This window comes from Ochotona curzoniae, unplaced genomic scaffold, assembly GCF_017591425.1.
Source record: "Ochotona curzoniae isolate NIBS_2020 unplaced genomic scaffold, NIBS_Ocur_1.0 contig_908, whole genome shotgun sequence".
Lineage (NCBI taxonomy): Eukaryota > Metazoa > Chordata > Mammalia > Lagomorpha > Ochotonidae > Ochotona > Ochotona curzoniae.
In genome coordinates this window covers 30,655,405-30,674,087 of record NW_024466607.1, presented here as the reverse complement: position 1 = coordinate 30,674,087, position 18,683 = coordinate 30,655,405, and the positions used below count along the sequence as shown (strand labels likewise).

The window sequence follows — 18,683 nt, the reverse complement described above, 5'->3', positions numbered from 1 at the left end:
GCCCCCCCAAACCTTGAAAAAGCTGGGAGCCTGGAGCTCCATGTGGATCTCCCGCATTGATGGCAGGCCAAGCAGTTGAGTCATCATCTCTGCCTCCCAGGGTGCGTTAGCAGGAAACTGGATTGGAAGTGGAGGTACCAGAACATGAACCAGTATGTCAGTATGGGATGCAGGCATTTCAAGTGGCAACTTAAGGTTTTGCATTGCAGTTCTCCATTTGCCAGATGCTTGTGGCTTCTGTGAATGAGAGCAGAATGAGCACCCTGTAAGTATATGGTGGGCTGGCATGGCGGCTCAACAGATTAATCCTTCGCTTTAAAGAGCCGACATCCCATATGGATACCAGTTCATGTCTCAGCTGCCCCACTTCACTTCCAGCTCCCCAATTATGACCTAAGAAAGCAGCAGAGGTTAGCCCAACGTCTTGAGACCCTGCACTCACTTAGGGGACCCAAAAGAATCTCCTGGCTATCCTGTCTTCAGGTCAGCTTAACTCTGGCCATTGCAGCTAGTAGAGGAGTGAACTAGTGGATGGAAAAATGTTTCCCTCTCTGTCTGCTTCTGTAAACCAGCCATTCCAATAAAATAAATCTTAAAATACACACACACACACGCGTGCGCACACACACTCACACACACACACACACACACACACAGAGGAGAGACCGGCATTGTTGTATATAGTGACTAAAGATGCCATTTGTGACACTCAGCACTTCTGGGTGCTGGCTCACGTCCTGGCTGTTCCGCTTCTGATCCAGCTCCGTTCTCTTGGCCTTGGCAAAGTAGCAGATGATTACCCAAGTACTGGTCCTCTCCCATCCTCATGGAAGACTCGACCAAAGCTCCTGGTCCTGACTTCTACCTGGTCCAGCTATGGGAGGGAACCGGCGGATGAGAGATCTCTCTCTTTCCCTTAGTGTGTTTTTCTTTCCATAGCTTTGGCTTTCAAATGAATAAATCAATCTTTGATTACTGTGGAATGGGTAAGCAGTGCCTGCTTACAATGCCACTACTCTTGACCAGTTTTCAGTTAGTGGATGCATATAGTCAAAGGGAGAGGAAAATAATTTAGGTTGATCCTTCTCTTTTTATCAATTACTGATAGTAGCTGGATGAAGAGGCAGTGCTGAGAGGTTTGCGTGAGCTCTTTTATCTTCATATAGTCAGAGGCTGTCCTAGAAATGCTTTGTGAAGAAGCACTTACTTAGATATTACTTAACAGTTCAAACTGAAGGATTGAATAGTTGGAAAAGTAACTTTAGAAAGCAAGTAATTCTCTTTTGGAAAAAATACTTTGTTTCTGAAATCCCTCATAAGTCTGAGTTTGCTAGTATTTTCAGTAGTTCTAATTGCTATCTGTGGTGATAACTTAAGATGTCATGATTCAGAGACTTCAAGAAGCAGAGAATCGAAACCAGGAACTGAGTCAAAGTGTTTCATCAGCATCCAGACCGTTGCTTCGACAAATAGAAAATTTGCAAGCAACTCTAGGATCCCAGACATTATCATGGGAGAAACTGGAGAAGAATCTTTCTGATAGGCTTGGTAAGTGCTTTAATTTTTGTGCTTAATGCCACAGCCTCTCTTGTTTGTATTTTAAAATAATGGTATGAAAGTTTGTGTGGTCTAATGTTAGATTTTACATCTGGCTTATAGATATCTACTTCTCCTTTTCTCTGTTCCTTTATAAGACCTTAATTATGACTTCTAAGCAATTTTGCCTCTTATATAATATGTCAGGTACTACCTAACATACTCCTGTATAATTTTTTCATTCATTTTTATTGGCTACTGGTTTTGTGTTTCATTGTCTCTTGCTCAATCTTTTCCCAGTTTAGCTTGTCTGCAACAGTGCTTAGGGTGGTGATCAGATGTGACTCCAGTCAGGTATAGAATCCAGAAGCAGGGTTGGTGCTGTGGTGTAGCAAGTTAGGCTTCTGCCTGCAACGCTGGCATCTCATATGGGAATGGTTTGAGCTCTGGCTGCTCCACTCCTGATCCAGCTCCCTGCTAATGACCTGGGAAAGCAACAGAGAATGACCCAAGTGCTTGGAGATTCCCGCACCCACGTGGCAGACCTAGGAGAAGCTCCTGGCTCCTGACTTCCGATTAGACCAGTTCTGGCTGCTGCAGCTGTTTTGGGGGGAAGAGGGTGAACCAGCAGATGGAAGTTCTCTCTTATCTCTCTGTCTCTATAATTTTGCTTTTCAAATCAAAGTAAATCTAAAAAAAAAAAAAAAGGAATTCCTGGAGCAAAGGTAAGTGTGAGAATTGTAAAGATGGAACCTTTAAAGAGCAGTAAACTATGAACTCAGAAGATTCCACATTCTGTTTCTAAATAGACAGGTAGCATAACAGGAAGCTTACAGATTCACTAAGAATTCATGTATGCTTGCCACTCTCTAGTTTGAGAAGTATCATGGCGTATTGATAAAAGCAGACCTAACATGGGCGTTAAGAGACATGGACTGCAGCTGTTTCGTTTTATTTTGAATTATTCAGTTAGACTCTTCCTCTGAACTATTGTGAATCAGGGGGAGTCCGTTTGATGAGTGGCTTTCAGATGATCTTCAGTGCCCGCTTGGGTTGCTTTGTACTGCTGGCATGGTGAGAAGGAGGCTCCATAGGTAAGGAACTGTGCCTCTGCAGGCTGCTTGACTTAAAATAGGGCCTCCTAAGTCTACTTTTTTTTTTTTTTTGAACCAGAGTGAGTTTATCTTTTTTCTTTTTAAATTTTATTTTAAATATTATTTACGTAGTTGGGAGGGATGCAAACCTATGTGGGCCTCTCATTGGCATGGTGAGGGTCAGATGGGGGAAGGTGGGTGGGACACATGTTTCAGTCTTTTTTTTTTTTTCTTTTTTCTTTTTCTCCTGTGTCTGCAGGGAAGAAAGGGGAAAGGGCCGCTCCTTGCCGTCAAACTACATTAGCACCCAGGGGCAGGGGATGGTATTTTGGTGACGCCCCAGAGACCCAGAAGAGTTTCTGAGGGTGTTATGTGCGTGGTCTTGATAGCCCTGAGCCATTGTCGGTTTTGTTGTCTATTGACTGACAAAGTGCACCTTCATGCATCCACAGACCTAGGAACATGGTGCAAAGCTTGGCCAGGAAAATGGTCCAACTTGTGCTTTCCATCCTCTGATGAGGCTGTTGGTGTTCCTTGGTTGCGTGGATGAGCTGGCCACCATGTTCTCCGAGCGCATCTAAACGTGCTGCCCACTGCACAGGCATCAGCAGCTGAGGAGGCTGAGTCCCTAAACATGTACTTTGGGTCAGACTATATGCGTTGTGATTTTTTTTTTTTCCTGTAGTTAGGGTCTCAGTCCAGTGGTGCATTCAGGAAATCCCTCAGGAAACCATGCCTGGGGTGATCTCAGACTTGACTTTTGTATTCCAGCCAGTGCCAGTACTGACGTAGATGTGGCTTGGTCAATTCTATCTCAGCCTTATATATCACACAAACTGAAGGATGCTGTGGCTCAGGCATAGCAGTGGGTGCTGTGGCCTGGTTGGGGTGCTGTGGTGTAGCAAGTTACCCCCACCAGGCCTGCCCCTAGCCCCAGGCTTTGCACATTCCAACCTCTGCTGCGGTCTAGCCTAACCCACATCCCATCCAGCTGTCATGAACACCCATGGATGCTACAGCTTAGCTCAGCTCAGTCTGCCCCAGATACAATCCTCAGGTATGGTGATAGGTGCTCGTGCCCCAGCCCTGGTTCTTGTGCTAACTAGCAATAGGTATAGCCTGCGGTCCCGGCAGCGTGGCCTAGCAGCTAAAGGCCTCACCTTGAACGCGCTGGGATCCCATATGGGTGCCAGATCTAATCCCAGCAGCTCCACTTCCCATCCAGCTCCCTGCTTGTGGCCTGGGAAAGCAGTCGAGGACAGCCCAAAGCTTTGGGACCCTAGTGGAAGACCCAGAAGAGGCTCCTGGCTTCGGATCGGCATAGCATTGACCGTTGCGCTCACTTGGGAAGTGAATCATCGGACAGGAGATTTTCCTCTCTGTCTCTCCTCCTCTCTGTATATCTGACTTTCCAATAAATGAATAAATCTTTAAAAAAAAAAAAAATAGGTATAGCCTGGTAGGCAAAGCCCAAAGTTCTCCTGCCAGGTATGTTGTTTCCAGCCCCAGTCCTGTACCTATCAGGGGATACTGTGGTCCAGCCTGATATGACTCGCACCAAGTCCCAGCATTTGCCAGCTGGTGCTGCAGCCTAGTTCAGCTGGTCTGTACCTATTCTGGCTCTCATGCATGCTAGTGGGTGTAGCAGTCTAGCAGTCTAGTTCAGCAGGAGCCCAGCAAGGGTGTCTCCAAAGTTCCCTTACCAGGCCAGTACCCAGTCCTAGATCTTGTGTGTGCCAGCAGGCACTGCGGTCCAGTTTCAGATAGCTTGCCTCCAGTCACAGCTCTTGCCAGCAGATGCAGCAGCCTAGCCCAGCCTGGCCCACCCCAGCCTTCATGTGAACTGGTGGATATTGTGGTCCAACCTGACCTGCACCCTGTCATGTCTTTCACTTGTCCCAGTGTATACTGTGAACTGACCCTTCCTGGCATGCCCCCATACCCAGCTCAAATGTGTGGTGGTAGATGGTACAGCCCTGGCTCTTGCACTTACCCACAGGAGCTGTGCCTAGCAAGGTAGTTTCCCAAGTTACCCTACCAGGCCCACTCCCAGCACTGGATCTCGCATGTGCCGGTGGGTGCTGCTGCCCAGACTGACATGCCCAGCCAACCCCTGCCAGGAGCTAGGAGCTTCATCTGGATCTGTTATGTAACTGCACAGGCTCAAGCAAGTGAGCCATTATGTGCTGCTTTCCCAAGCACATAACCAGCAAGATGGATCAGAAGTGGAGCAGCTGGAACTTAAACCAGTATTCTGATATGAGAACTGATATCAGTGTGCAAGCAGGAGTTTAACTCGCTGTGCTACACTACTGGCCCTCCAAACTGTACAGTGTGTGGCATTTTGTCTTTTTTCCGTCTCAATTCCTGGAAGTTCAAGTGATTGTATCACTAGTCCAGCCTTCTTATCACTGAGAGTTAATCCCTGACAAGTATCAGTTGATGACATCTAGACTGATTGCAGGATTTGACTGTCATGCCGAAGGCTGCTGCTAACGTTTCTGCACAGGGTTCAGTGTGGACACCAGTTTTCTTGTCTCTGGAAACGTGTCAAGCACATTTCACTTGCTGATAATAGTGGTGATTTCTTATGCAGTTTCTTTTCTTTTTTTTTTTTTAAGATTTATTTATGTTTATTAGAAAGGTAGATTTACGGAGAGAAGGAGAAACAGAGAAAAAAGTCTTTTATCTGCTGGTTCATTCCCTAATGGTTGCAGTGGCTGGAGCCTGAAGCGAGGAGCCAGTAGCCTCAAGGTCTGCCCTGTAGGTGCAGGATCCCAAGGCTTTGGGCCGTCCTCTGCTGCTCTCCGTGGCCACAAGCAGGGAGCTGGGCGGGAAGTGGAACAGCTGGGACACAGACTGCAGCTTCTAAGGCGTCCTGATGCTTGGAAGCGGGGAGGATTAGAGTTGAGCCATCGCACCAGGCCCGTATATGCATTTCCTTAGGAAGATGCTGAATTATTTCCAGAGTGGCTGTATGTATCAAGGTAATTTTTTTTTAATATTCTTGCTAGCATTTTGTGATATTCCAATTATTTATTTGGAAGGTAAAGCATCAAAGAGGAAAGGTAGAGAGAAAGGAAGAGATCTTGCGTCCCACTGTTCCACTGCACAGATGGCTGCGACAGTTGGGGCTGGGCCAGGCCAAAGCCAGGAGCCTGAAATGCCATCCAGGTCTGGCCCTTGGGTGGGCACCGTCATCATGCCTTCCCATGCACATTGGCAGGGAGCTAGATCCAGGGTAGAGCTGTCAGGACTTGAACCTGTGTGCCAGTACAGAATGCTGGCTGTAAAGTGGTGGCTTCACCTGAGCTGCACAGCAGTGCCAGTCCCCCGTTCAGGCAGGAGTGTGGTCATATTTCATGTGTTTACTTTCCATTTGTCTGTTGTTTACAGTGAAATGTATGCTAAAGGTTTTTGCTTATTTTTTATCAAATTGTTTAGATTTTAGATGTTGAATTTTGAGATTCTAGAAACTAGTCCTCAGTCTGTGATTAGCATTCAGTTTCTCCCAGTTTATAGCTTGTTCGTTCAACTTTTTCACATACAATGAAAGTTAAAATTTTAAAGTTCATGTTGTCAGTTTTCCTCCATGATCTACGCTTTTGGTGTCAAACCTAAATATACTTTGCCCAGCTCTGGATCCTGAAGATTTTCTTCTGTGTTTTCTTCCTAGAACTTTTATGCTTTTCGTTTGTCTGTGAATTTGGATTTTTGATGTTCATATGTGATGCTGTGTCCAGGTTGAGGTTCATGTGTGTTTTTTTGCTTAAGGTTTTCAACTTGCTTAGGACTATTTGTTGTTCTTAAAGCAAGGATCTACTTTCAAATTTAAATTCTTGGGAAAAGAATGATAGAGCAGGTATGAATTAAGATTGATTTCTTTATTTTAGCAGACAGTCCTATCTTACACATTCAGTAGCCCACAGTTAAGCACCATTAAAAATTTGAAGAATTAACTTGGTATCTTGGTTTCTCAGGTATATTGAAGTGTGATTTTTTTTTTTGCCTCCTATCCCACAATTAGGTGAATCCCAGACCTTGTTGGCAGCAGCAGTTGAAAGAGAGCGAGCAGCTACAGAAGAACTTCTGGCCAACAAAATTCAGATGTCTTCCATGGAGTCACAGAATTCTTTGTTAAGACAGGAAAACAGTAGATTTCAGGCCCAGCTGGATTCAGAGAAAAATAAGCTAAGAAAATTAGAAGATGAAAATAATCGGTGAGCATGTTTTTTGGATGATAGTAATGTTCCTGATAATTTGATCAGACTTTAAAGCACTTTTTAATTTAAAGCATGCTGTTGGCTTTTATCTTCACAGCACTGAGAGCTAGATAGTTTCAGGGTCAGTAGTAATAAATTATTATAGTAAGTCTGTACTGTAATTCATTGGCCCTCGTAGAGATTCTTAAAATTTTATGAAATTTTTTTGTTTTAATTTGCTAGGGAAAGGATTCATACCTTTTTTTTTTAAGGGTCTATAACATCATAAAATAGTTTGGTGGCTGGTCATTGGTTAATTTTTATATTATAAGGGTTTTAGCAGTGTTCCAGTCTTTTTGTTTTTTTTAAGAGGTACTTTTCTTTGTTCTTTTTTTTTCTTCAAAGGCAGATTTAGAGAAGGAGAGACAAAGAGAGGAAAAATCTTACATCTGCTGGTTCATTCCCCAGTTGGCGACAACTATTGGATCTGAGCTGATGCTTAGCCAGGAACCAGGAGCTGCAGGGATCCATCCTCTGCTCCTTTCACAGGCCATAAGCAGGGAGCTGGATGTGCAATGGAGCAGCCAGGACATGAACCAGCACCCCTGTGAAATGCCAGTGCTGGCCGGAGAAGCATTAGTTTGTTGAGCCACTATGCCAGCCCCTGTTGCAGTTTTCTGAATAAATCTGTGGGTTCTTTGGGAGGCTCTGCTTATGGCCTGGGAGGGCACCAGGGGATGGCCTAAATTCTAGGGACACTGTATCTATATAGGAGAACCAGAAGAAATTCCTGGCTCCTGGCTTCAAATAAGCTCAGTTCCACTAGTTGCTGCCATTTGGGGAATCAAGCAGGAGATGCAGGATCTTTCTCTCTGTCTCTTTTTCTTTGTAAGTCTACCTTTCCAATAAAAATAAGTAAGTCTTAAAATAACAAGAAAATCATGAATATGAAGTTCACCTATTTGAAATTAATGTGTTTTTTTAACACTCAGACTTTTTTTTCAGAGCTTTAAAAAAAATAATCAAGTAAGAATGACTTATAAAGTAGAGTGGCATCTGATCTTTCAGCAGCATTTTCATAAAACCCCCAGTAAGGTTTTTTAAACTCTGTGGCACTTTAGAATATTATATTCAGAAGCCTAGCACAGAATATTAGTAGTAAAATGCACGGAAGTAGAGCTTATGGTTCTTTCTGAATTAAACCCAAGTGATCTAGAACTCAGTTCAGAAATGATATCAAGTTGGTAATAAAAATGATTGCTAACATTTAACAATTCAGTAATGTAAATTTTAGTAGTTTGTACTATCATCTTTTTTATATCATTTAATTTCTTGGTTTAATAGATATCAAGTCGAATTAGAAAACCTGAAAGATGAATATGTAAGAACACTTGAAGAAACAAAGAAAGAAAAGGTATTTCACTTTTTTTTTTTAAAGTTTTATTTTTATTGGAAAGTCAGATACCCAGAGAGGAGGAGAGACAGAAAGGAAGATCTTCTGTCCGATGATTCATTCCCTAAGGGGTCACAATGGCTGGAGCTGCGCCAATCTGAAACCAGGAACCTGGAGCCAATTCTGGGTCTCCCATGTGGGTGCAGGGTCCCAAGGCTTTGTGCCATCCTGGACTGTTTTCCCAGGCCACAAGCAAGGAGCTGCATGGGAAGCGGGGCCACCAGGATTAGAACAGGATCCCAGCATTCAAGGCCAGGACTTTAGCCACTAGGCTACCACACTGGGCCCGTATTTCACTTACTTTGTATGGCTCATGATGGAGAATTAATTATTAGGGTTGGCAGTGAGCTAGTAAGATAATTACATGAAGTGCATGGTGCCATTGCTTTTGGAACTTGATTTTTAGTAATAAAGCATACCGTTTATTCATGTTTTTAATCTTTTAGATTGACTTATTAGGAAAACATGAGTAATTAATTAACTGTATCTCTCTCCATTAGACACTACTGAATAGCCAATTAGAAATGGAAAAAATGAAAGTGGAACAAGAAAGGAAGAAAGCCATTTTCACTCAAGAAGTAATAAAAGAAAAGGTTCATATTTGTTATCTTTTGGTATAACCTTATAGTTGTGATTAATTATTGATTACTTTGAGCTGTGATTTATAAGATCCATTTTTTGACTAAAATCAATCAAGTGATGAATTCTAGTGCTATTAATAGTGTCCTGCACAGGGCGGATCCAAATTTGAACATTGTCCAAAGAGATGTGGTTTCTAGGATTTGAATTAAAGAACTTGCCTGTTTAATTTTCTGGTCTCTAATGTAAAACAGTGCACCTTATGTGGCCTGTTAGACACCTTAGGAGTAAAACTGGCTTGTTCTCTTTCTTTCTGGTTAATGAAGGTAATGTTTCTGAAGTAAATTTTATGATTAAAAAATGTTAGATTCTTATAGTTAGTGTAATACATTCAGAATACCTGTATGTAAATTCAAATTACCCTATGAATATATTTGGAATTTTAAAAATACGCTTAAAATGGATAAGCCAGAAACTTTATGGTATGTAAAACTTTTTGATAATTTGCTTTTAAAAGATGTAGGTTTAAACTGGTGGTGTGGTACATGAGGCAGTTACTTTGTATAATGGAACAAAAACATTCTCATGCTTGAAAAACTGCAACCAGCTATGTTATTAAAATGTAACTAAGTCCCATGGTGATTTGGTGAAGTCTGACTATACTTTTAATTACTAAATATTGAACCTTGGTTAAGACTACCGACTGTTCAACTCTCACATCAATACCATTTTGGGGGACAAGCAGAATGAATTTTTATTTCATTATTCCCTGAAACTTTTCTTGTTTTGTTCTGTTTTTTCGATCTTTTATCTGAATGGTTTTTCTTCTTCACTTCTAAGGAACGCAAGCCTTTTTCTGTGTCTAGCACTCCAACCCTGTCACGGTCAAGTTCTATAAGTGGAGTTGATATGGCCGGACTACAAACGTCTTTTCTTTCTCAGGTGATGTTTCATTTCTTACTTGGTTATTAAGCTGAATAATGATGGGGTGGATATGCAGATGGAAGTTTGCCTATAATCATGGCCTTGCCGTTGCATAGGCAGTGTGTTCATCTGTGTGTTTGTGAAGGAGTGCCAGTTGCAGTGATGAAATGTGGGTTTTTTTTCTGCCTGTGAGAGAGTCATAGAGCTTTTACAGTAAGAATAGACCGAGCCATTTTGTTTGAGCCTGATGATGGAACTTCCTGGGTACTAATTGAATAACTGGGTTTTCTTTCCCTAGCAGGATGAGTCTCATGATCACTCGTTTGGACCAATGTCTGTATCAGCAAATGGAAGCAACCTGTATGAAGCTGTGAGGATGGGGGCAGGATCAAGCATTATTGAAAACCTACAGTCTCAGTTAAAGCTAAGGGAAGGAGAAATTACTCACTTACAGGTATTGGCAAAATATAGCGTAGAAGAAGAAATTTGGGGATTGAATGAATAGCACCCATGATTTCCAATTGGATTCTGAGCAAATTGAGAAGTAAGATGAAAAGGCCGCTCCTGAAACCCAAAATGTGTCACATGTGTTAATGATACAGTGTAACTGGAGAAAAGAGCTGAATGAGACAGCTGATTGCCAGGATAAGGGACACTTACACCTTCTCCCTGACAGTGCTGGAGCAGGCTGTCTCACCTGCTGCCGCCCGCCACAGGGAGATCTCAGTATACTGTGGAGCTACTTGTAGGCAGCCCTATGTCAACAGAGTAAAGGGAAGTTCCTGAGCTGGCTGTGTCCCTGTTACTCTTCACCAGCGATCTCAGCAAGGAAGGTGTAAGGGAATGAGAGGTAGAGACTGTTAACACTTTTACATGGAAAGAAAGCATCAATGGAGAGAGAGCATCCTCCCAACTTATTAATATTTTGCTTTTTAAAATTGTGTGCATGGGAAATCTTAAAGTATCTTAGCGGTATTTGAAGTTAAGCTAGACACACACATAATCAGAAATAAGCAAAAATTTTCTCCTGTTCCCATGATGTGTTCTTGAGTCTATGAAAGTATTACTCTTTTTTTTTTTTTTAAAGATTTTCTTATTTATTGTTATTAGAAAGTGAGTAAGATTTACAGAGGGAAGGAGAATCAAAGAGAATGCTCTTCCATCTGCTGGTTCACTCCTCAAATGGCTACAATGGCTGGAGCTGAACTGATTCAAAGCCAGGAGCCAGGAGCTTCTTCCAGGTCTTCTGCTATGCAGGCTCAGGGTCCCAAGGCTTTGGGCCTTCCTCCACTGCCCTCCCAGACCACAAACAGGGATGGGAAGTGGAGCAGCTGGGACACAAACAGGTGCCTTTGTAAGATCCTGGCCCTTGCAAGGTGAGGATTTAAGCATTGAGTCATTGTACCAGCTCAGAAATACTACCCTTCTCAGGAAGAACTTAAATTGGCAGGAAAAAAAAGATCAAAGTAATCTCAATATCCGGTATGTGTATGTAGACAGTGTGTTGTGCTTGACGGCTGGCATTTATTTCTTTGTTGGTGATAGTTCCTATTGGTGTGACTTAATGTGTCTGGGATGACGTTAAAGTGTTTTTTTATTCTCCTGGGTTCCAGAAGCAATTCAGAATAACTGGAACATACATGTCATTTCCTTAGATTATTTTGTGTGTATCACACACACATCTATATCTCAATGTCATATTTCCAAGGAAAATCAGGACTTTCCTGTCATTTTTTTTAACTTTAGGAGCTAACTCAAATATGTTGACATATTTGTTTCTTCAAAAATTGTCCATTAAATACTTTTTGTATTAGTGTGTTAATTAAACAAGAGATTTTCATTCAGACTGTCTTATGATATTTTGCAGCTAGAAATTGGCAATCTAGAAAAAACTCGCTCAATAATGGCTGAAGAGCTGGTTAAATTAACAAATCAAACTGATGAACTTGAAGAGAAAGTAAAGGAAATACCAAAACTTCGAACTCAGCTAAGAGTAAGATATTTTAATCCATTACATTAATCTCATTTTTTATTTACATAAAATGTGTATGCATGCTGAAGTGATTTCTTTGGAAATTAACTACATTAATGTTTGAGTAAGGACATTTAAAGATAAATTTATTTATATCATTAATATGCAAAAATATTTTTATAATATTTGTCTCATTATAGAAAAAAATAAGTAAAATTTAGGTTTTTTTTAAAAGCAGCCAGGATATGAACTAGCACCCATATGGAATACAAACGTTGTAGGTGACCCTAAGAACTAAGTTTTATTTACCTCATTCACAGCATTGCACTTCACGTGATCTTAGTAGTAGTTTATTCATTGAATCTCAGCCTATACGTGTGTGTGTGTGTTTATCTCATCACAATTACTGCAGTTAGATACTAGGAGATTCAGTTAAGCTGTAAAAAAAGAATATATATTATATTTATATATATATATATATGTATATTTAATACCAAGGAATATTTAAGCCACAGAGACAAGCCTCACTGAGTGTGCTACAAAAGAGACTGAAGTATAACGTGTGTGGGAGAAAACTGGATACATAATTAAGGAGTGAGATGGCTTAGATTGATAGTCATCACTCTTGATGTTTTTTTCTAATTCCTTTATTTATTTTAAAATTTTATGATTATCATATATTATGATTATTTTGCTGTTCTATCGTAGTGTGTAAGTCCCTTTTCTGTTACTGTAGCAAAATACTTGAAGATGATTACTTTATAAAGAGGTGTCTCTTTTTGGCCTCTGATGAAAGTCTTCTGGGCTGTGTTACAAAATAGCCCATGGTATCATCATGAGAATGCACACAGGAGATTACATGGTAAGGTATGAAGCAGAAGAATTCAGAGGACAGGCTTATACTTTTTATAAAAGCCTATTTGTTTTACTTGCAGAAGGCTTACTTTATATTTGAAAGAGAGAAGGAGAAATAAATAGATCTTTCCCATCTGCTATCTCACTGCTTGCACTGTGACATTTTAGGGTTGGACCAGGCCCATATGGGTCTCCTACAGGCATGGTAGGAACCCAAATGCTTGGGCCATCTTCTGCTGCTTTTCCCAGGTTCATTATCAGGGAGCTTGAACGGAAGCGGAATAGCCAGGACTTCAGTGAGAGCTCATATGAGATGGCAGTATTGCAGGCTGTGGCTTTAACCCTTTGTGCCACTTTAGTTGTACAGTGTTGACCCCCTAATAACCTATTGTTGCTAGAACTTATTTAATCTGAGACATTAATGCCTTTGCTGATGGATGCCTCCTCTGACCTAATGGCCTCCCACTCAGCCCCATTAAAAAGGGTCTACCAGCTCTTAATATCACTGCTTGAGGACCAAGCCTCCAGCATAGGAACCCTTGCAGGACAAATCACATCCAATCTATATCTGAATAAAAATTATGACATTTAAGCGGAAGTGTGAATTTAATTTTTAAGATAGATACAGGTTAGATAAAAAATCACACCAGAACAGTGGGACTACCAAGACCAGAATGATGATAAAACCACGTTTATTGAGATCTGCTCCCGGGTGAGGTTCACCGGGGTCTGCAAGTTAGAGGGCCACGGAAGTGGCAAAGACTGAGACGCACCTAGCTTTAGTAGCAGTGGTCAAGGTATGTGTTGTCTTCTGATTGGTCAGCTCCACTTAAATGAGTTGGGGACGTCTATTCTCCTTGGGAACTTTGGTGCCACCTAGGGGCTTTCTGTCTGCTCCCTGCACCCCAAGCCCTCTGGGCTAACAATATATTTATTCAAATTGTAGGTTTTCAATGTAGTTACTTTAAGCATTGTAAACAAATATATTTTTCAGGATTTGGATCAGAGATACAATACTATCCTGCAGATGTATGGAGAAAAAGCAGAAGAGGCAGAAGAACTTCGATTAGATCTTGAAGATGTAAAAAATATGTATAAGAGTCAAATTGATGAACTTTTACGACAGAGGCTTGCTTAACTTCTGAAAATTGAGTTCTTAGTAAACTGAATGTAAACATTTAATATCTAACTGCAGACTTCAATAAATTCTTTTATAGAATTAGAAAATGGAATTTGCTGTAGAATGCCAAAATTTGAAGATTTTCTGCAGTATGTAGTAATATTTGTGGTTAAATTATTTTGTGCAATATTTGAACTTTATTTTTGAAACTATTCTTTAAAGATTTATTTTTCAAAGCATCTGATTTTTTCTTTTTGCCTTAAATAGCACAGAAATTTATTACTTTATCCTCATATCAGTATGGTTGGGGAAGGAGAATGGTGTTCATTTATGTATAGATATAAAAATAACTAATTGTCACTGTAATTTATATGTTTGTGTATATTAACGGCGTTAATGTACTGAAACTTTTAAATCTTTCATACAAATCTTTAACATGATTGCTACTCATGCAAATGTATATTAAATGTTGAAGTAGGAAAGTTACTAAACCTGTGGCTATTAAAGTTTACACAGATTTTGAGTAGAAGTCACACTGACATTGAGATTTGAAGAATGAGTAACTTTAAAAAGTTTACTCTGAAATTTTATTTTGCCCAGCTTCCACAATTCAAGTCAATAAATTTTGCTGTTTTTAGGTACCTGTATGGAGAAAGCTATACAAATTTAAAGGTGTTGAGACGTAAGTAAATAATAGAAAAAGTTCAGTTATACTGAGTTTGTAATGACATTAATAACACTTAAGTGATTTTACTGTCCTATAAAATGAATCCAAAATAATGCCATTAGCATAATTTTCTCTGAACATTTCCTGTTTGCATTTGTAAAACCTTGCTTTTGGGAACATTAAAAATTGTTTGATATTACAGAATGTCAGTAATATAAAAGATTGTAGGAATTCATTTAAAGTTGGTATTTTATATCTCTACTTACCACTTAATTTTTTTTCGTGAAGCTTTAAACACAAAAATAACATGGAATAGCTTTAGAAAACAGCTGTGCTTTCTTCCAAGCGTTATTTCATTCAGAAGTTAACCAGGCTATTTTAGACCTGTGAAATATTTTGATACATTTTGTAACTGAGTGACATTTAACCATCTTTGTTTGCAAATTACGCTGGCATTTAATGTTTTCGCTAAATAGTAGTACTTTAGAGGAAGACCATCTTGAAGATTTGGGGGAGCTTTCCAGGGCAGACCAGGTGACCTCATTTTTGTTTGTTTTGTATTCCGGGCAGTCTTTCTGTCACTGGAGCTCTGATTTATGGCATTAATAAATCTTTTGGTGTGAGCCAAATTCATAAGGTCAGTTTTCTGTATTTTAGTGTTTAAAAACTAGTCTGTTAACTTTTTGTCAGCTTGATTTTTTTTTTTTAATGTTCAAAAGCAGAATGACAAGACTAATAGCAATAAGAATAGAGAAACTACAGGAAACTGAACTAGGCAGAATTCTGTGAAGCATTTGAAAGTAGCAGTTTAGGAATTATGAAACAATCCTTTAAAAATATACGTTGTAAAAAAAGACCTAAAACCTTCATTTGCAGAGAAACAATTGAATTAAAACTTCATTTTGTCTTTTAGTGTTATAATATTGAATGTTCCTTTGTCAGGCCTCATTCATGCTACTTTTCACTGAAAAGTTGAAAGTGTTCAGCCTCTTAGCAGTGACAGTTATTTAAATCTCTGCATATTCCCTTATATTGTTTTTTATTCATAAGCAGAGTTGATATTCACACTAATCTTGCTTTGATTACTGTGCTCTGAGATCCCGAAGTCATGCCGAAGTTCAGAAGATGTGCTGAGTCAGCCTCTTGGAAACTGCCAGTTAATGGCATACTGTCTGTTGAATAATTGGTTGCCACATGTTGCTGTTTTGTCATTAAAACTTCCCAGTCCATAAAATGTATTCTTAGTCTGATGGATAAGAAACTAGTTTAAAATTTGTTGCCACCATGTTAAAAGAGAGGAAGACTGCTAATGATAGAAAAAGAAAAAGAATAAAAGAGGTGAGCTTCCTTGTTGGGTGACATTCATAAATAGGACAAAGAACAGAATGCTTACAACTCTTAGGAGGTATGTTGGAATTAACCTTTCTTGCCTTATGTTTGCCTTTTTTTTTTTTGAGAACCTCCAGTTGTATAATGTTTAGCATGTGGAATGTACCAGATATTTCCGTATTGTGATTTAAGATATTATAAACTTGATCTAGAAAAACGCGAGTTTTTATGGTTAAGTAAGTGAAAAGAATGTTCAGGGAAGTTTCTTTTTTATTCATGATATCTCAAATGACATGTTCATTTATTAATTTAAATTTTATTTGGACATATCAAGAGCATATAATTTGAAGTATTTACAGAATAGCCATAAGAAATAAGAGAAAGTGGTGCAGATGTCGTATTTTGTTTACTGTTGTTGGTTTAATGCATATGTATGTTTATGTTCTAGTGTATTATAATTTTTCGTTTCAGTTGAAGAAATGTTAATCTGATTTTTCCTATTATAGGTCAGTTTTAAACAATATAAATTTTCATAATGTTTTGTAAAGGGCTAAAAGTGTGATTAAGATTGCTACTATAATATTTTAATTCTAAATGAAAAACAATGTAAATAATAAATATGGATCTGATTTGAATAAAGATTTTACAATAGTAATAATGTCTTTCCTTTTTAACAGTTCAAGTGGTCAGTATCAGTGAATGAAGATGGCATTGTTATGAAGATAACTTCTATAGCCTTGGAAGCTATATTTTAGGAAATTAAAGATAAGCCCAAATTTTATTATGAATTCTGCAAGCAAGAGTATTACTAGTAAATTAAATGCAGTTTTTCTAATGAAGATAAGTATATGGAAAAATGTTAGCAGTAAGAATTGACTTATTTTAACTATATGATGGTCAGCAACAGGGATCATTTGTTTCCATTTTTATTTGCAAGCAGTATCAAAACAGCCATCTGGGGGCCAGTTCTATGGCATAGTGGGTAAAGCTGCTGCCTGTGACACTGTGCTCACGTGGCATCCTGGCAGATGCAAGGCAAGGATTTAGCCACTGAGCCATACTGGGCCTTCTTTTTGTAACTTTTGACTTTGAAATAAATAAATGTTAAAGGAAAAAAATAAACAACTTAACAAAAATCTTTTTAGGTTTTCTAACATTTCTGTATTCAGATAACAACAGGTTGAAGGCATTGTCGCTGCCCTTCGCACAGGTAAGAGTCCCTGTTCTCGAGTTTCTGTTTTTTGTTTTTTATTAAGCTCTTTGTTTCCTTTGAAGTATTTTCATGCTGTTGCTTTCACATGTGTTTTACTTTTTAGCACATCATGTTCCTTTTACAAAAAATGTTTAAGTGTCTTTCTTCAGTATTTTTTTTTTCTGAAAAAGTACATAAAAATAATTGTAAAGAGCTACAGTAGCCCATAATTGTCATATGGGAATTTAATCTTAGAGCTATCCAGAATCCCCTGTGCTGAAGGGCAGAGGGTGCGTTCAGCATTGGCTCAGCTGGTTAAGCCACAAGCTGTGATGTAACCAGTTCTCATAGTAGAGCACTGCTTCAAGTCCCTGCTGGTCCACTTATGACCGACCCAGCATCCCTGATGATGATGATGCTGAATGCAGAAGATGGCCAAGTGCTTAGGCCAGTGCTATCCATGTGAGAGAACCAAATGGAGTTCCAGGCCTCTGGGTTTGTTCTGACCCAGCCCTGGCCATTTTGGCTGTTTTGACTGTTTCGGGGAGAAAGCAGCAGGTGAAATGTCTCTTCCTATTCTCAGGAACCCAGTTTTTCTCCCCTAATTGTACTATGGGCACAGAGTTAAGTGGTGCCCAGATTACCCTATGCAGAAATGTACAACTGTGGGTATGGCACAATGACTCAATTAGCTAATTCTCACCTTGCAAGCACAAAGATCCCATATGGGCGCCAGTATGTGTCCCAGCTACTTTGCATCGGTTCCAACTCCTTGCTTGTGGTCTAGGAGGGCAATGGAGGATGGGCCAAAGCCTTAGGATCATGCACTCAATGTGGGAGACCCAGAAGAAGCTTCTGGCTCCTGGCCTCAGATTGTCTCAGCTCCGGCCATTGGGAGTGAACCCGCAGGGTGTCATTCTCCCTGTATATCTGCTTTTCTAACAAAAAAAAATTTTTTTTTGAAATCTGCTTTTTCAATGAAAATAAGTCTTAGGAAGAAAGATTAACTCTATCCCAAACTTACGTACTTACAACTTCAATAACCTTTTAGTTATGGTTTATTCTATATCCTATATTTAGGCATTTTCTTTAAGCAGTTTCTTTAGATAGAGGTGTATTTTTCCTGTGAAGATAAATAATAATGTCTGATGGTCTCCTTTTGTGATACAGCAATCATTGGCGTTCATTTTCAAAATCTCATTTGTTCATAGAAGTTGTAGAGTGATACTCTATTTTGTCATTCCCTTTCATTTAGTAGCTGAAATATTTCTGTAAAAAGAAACTACTCAAGTCAGCTACTTGATTGTTTGTAATAATTCCTATCAAAGAGACAATAAATATCCTTGATCTTTTTCATTATCTACCATATTCAGAATAAGAATTGGTTCCTCTCATCATCAGAGATGAACAGTTAAGTTTTTGGCTTCTGTGTTTAGTTGGGTGTGTATTTGTTTCTGTCAGCTATAGTTACCTTTGTTTGTACCTTAAATCATCCTGTCTTTGGCCCGAGGGAACCTCAAGCTGCGTGTTGAGTCCTTTTGATACTACAAATAGCCACTGACTGCTTCCTTCCTTCCCTGTGCAAGGTGAATGTTGTGCTCATTAGGTGCATGTCCTGCGTCAGAGGCAGTTCACGCTTCACCTCATGGGGAATGCTTTGTAGAGACCGCAGTCTAGGCGCAAGCAGTGCTTCTTGGCATTAAGAGGTTTATCTAGGCTTTTCCAGTTAGGAGAGATCATCTTTTTGTAGAAAAAAATCA

General features: G+C 39.6%; 1 protein-coding gene across 3 annotated transcripts in view; it reads left to right on the top strand.

The window, feature by feature from the left end:
- The window catches only part of TMF1 (TATA element modulatory factor 1), a 30,973-nt gene extending 14,587 nt beyond the window's left edge, over positions 1-16,386 (top strand). For 2 of the 3 annotated variants that reach the window (XM_040994791.1, XM_040994792.1), the window contains exons 10-17: positions 1,392-1,548; positions 6,658-6,850; positions 8,177-8,246; positions 8,786-8,878; positions 9,705-9,806; positions 10,090-10,242; positions 11,656-11,781; positions 13,610-16,386. In XM_040994791.1, coding sequence (XP_040850725.1) covers positions 1,392-1,548; positions 6,658-6,850; positions 8,177-8,246; positions 8,786-8,878; positions 9,705-9,806; positions 10,090-10,242; positions 11,656-11,781; positions 13,610-13,753 — 1,038 coding nt within the window. In that variant the 3' untranslated portion in view covers positions 13,754-16,386. Of the gene's footprint in view, positions 1-1,391; positions 1,549-6,657; positions 6,851-8,176; positions 8,247-8,785; positions 8,879-9,704; positions 9,807-10,086; positions 10,243-11,655; positions 11,782-13,609 lie in introns of all 3 variants that reach the window. The other variant, XM_040994790.1, reaches the window with a different exon arrangement.
- The last annotated feature ends 2,297 nt before the right edge of the window (positions 16,387-18,683 follow it).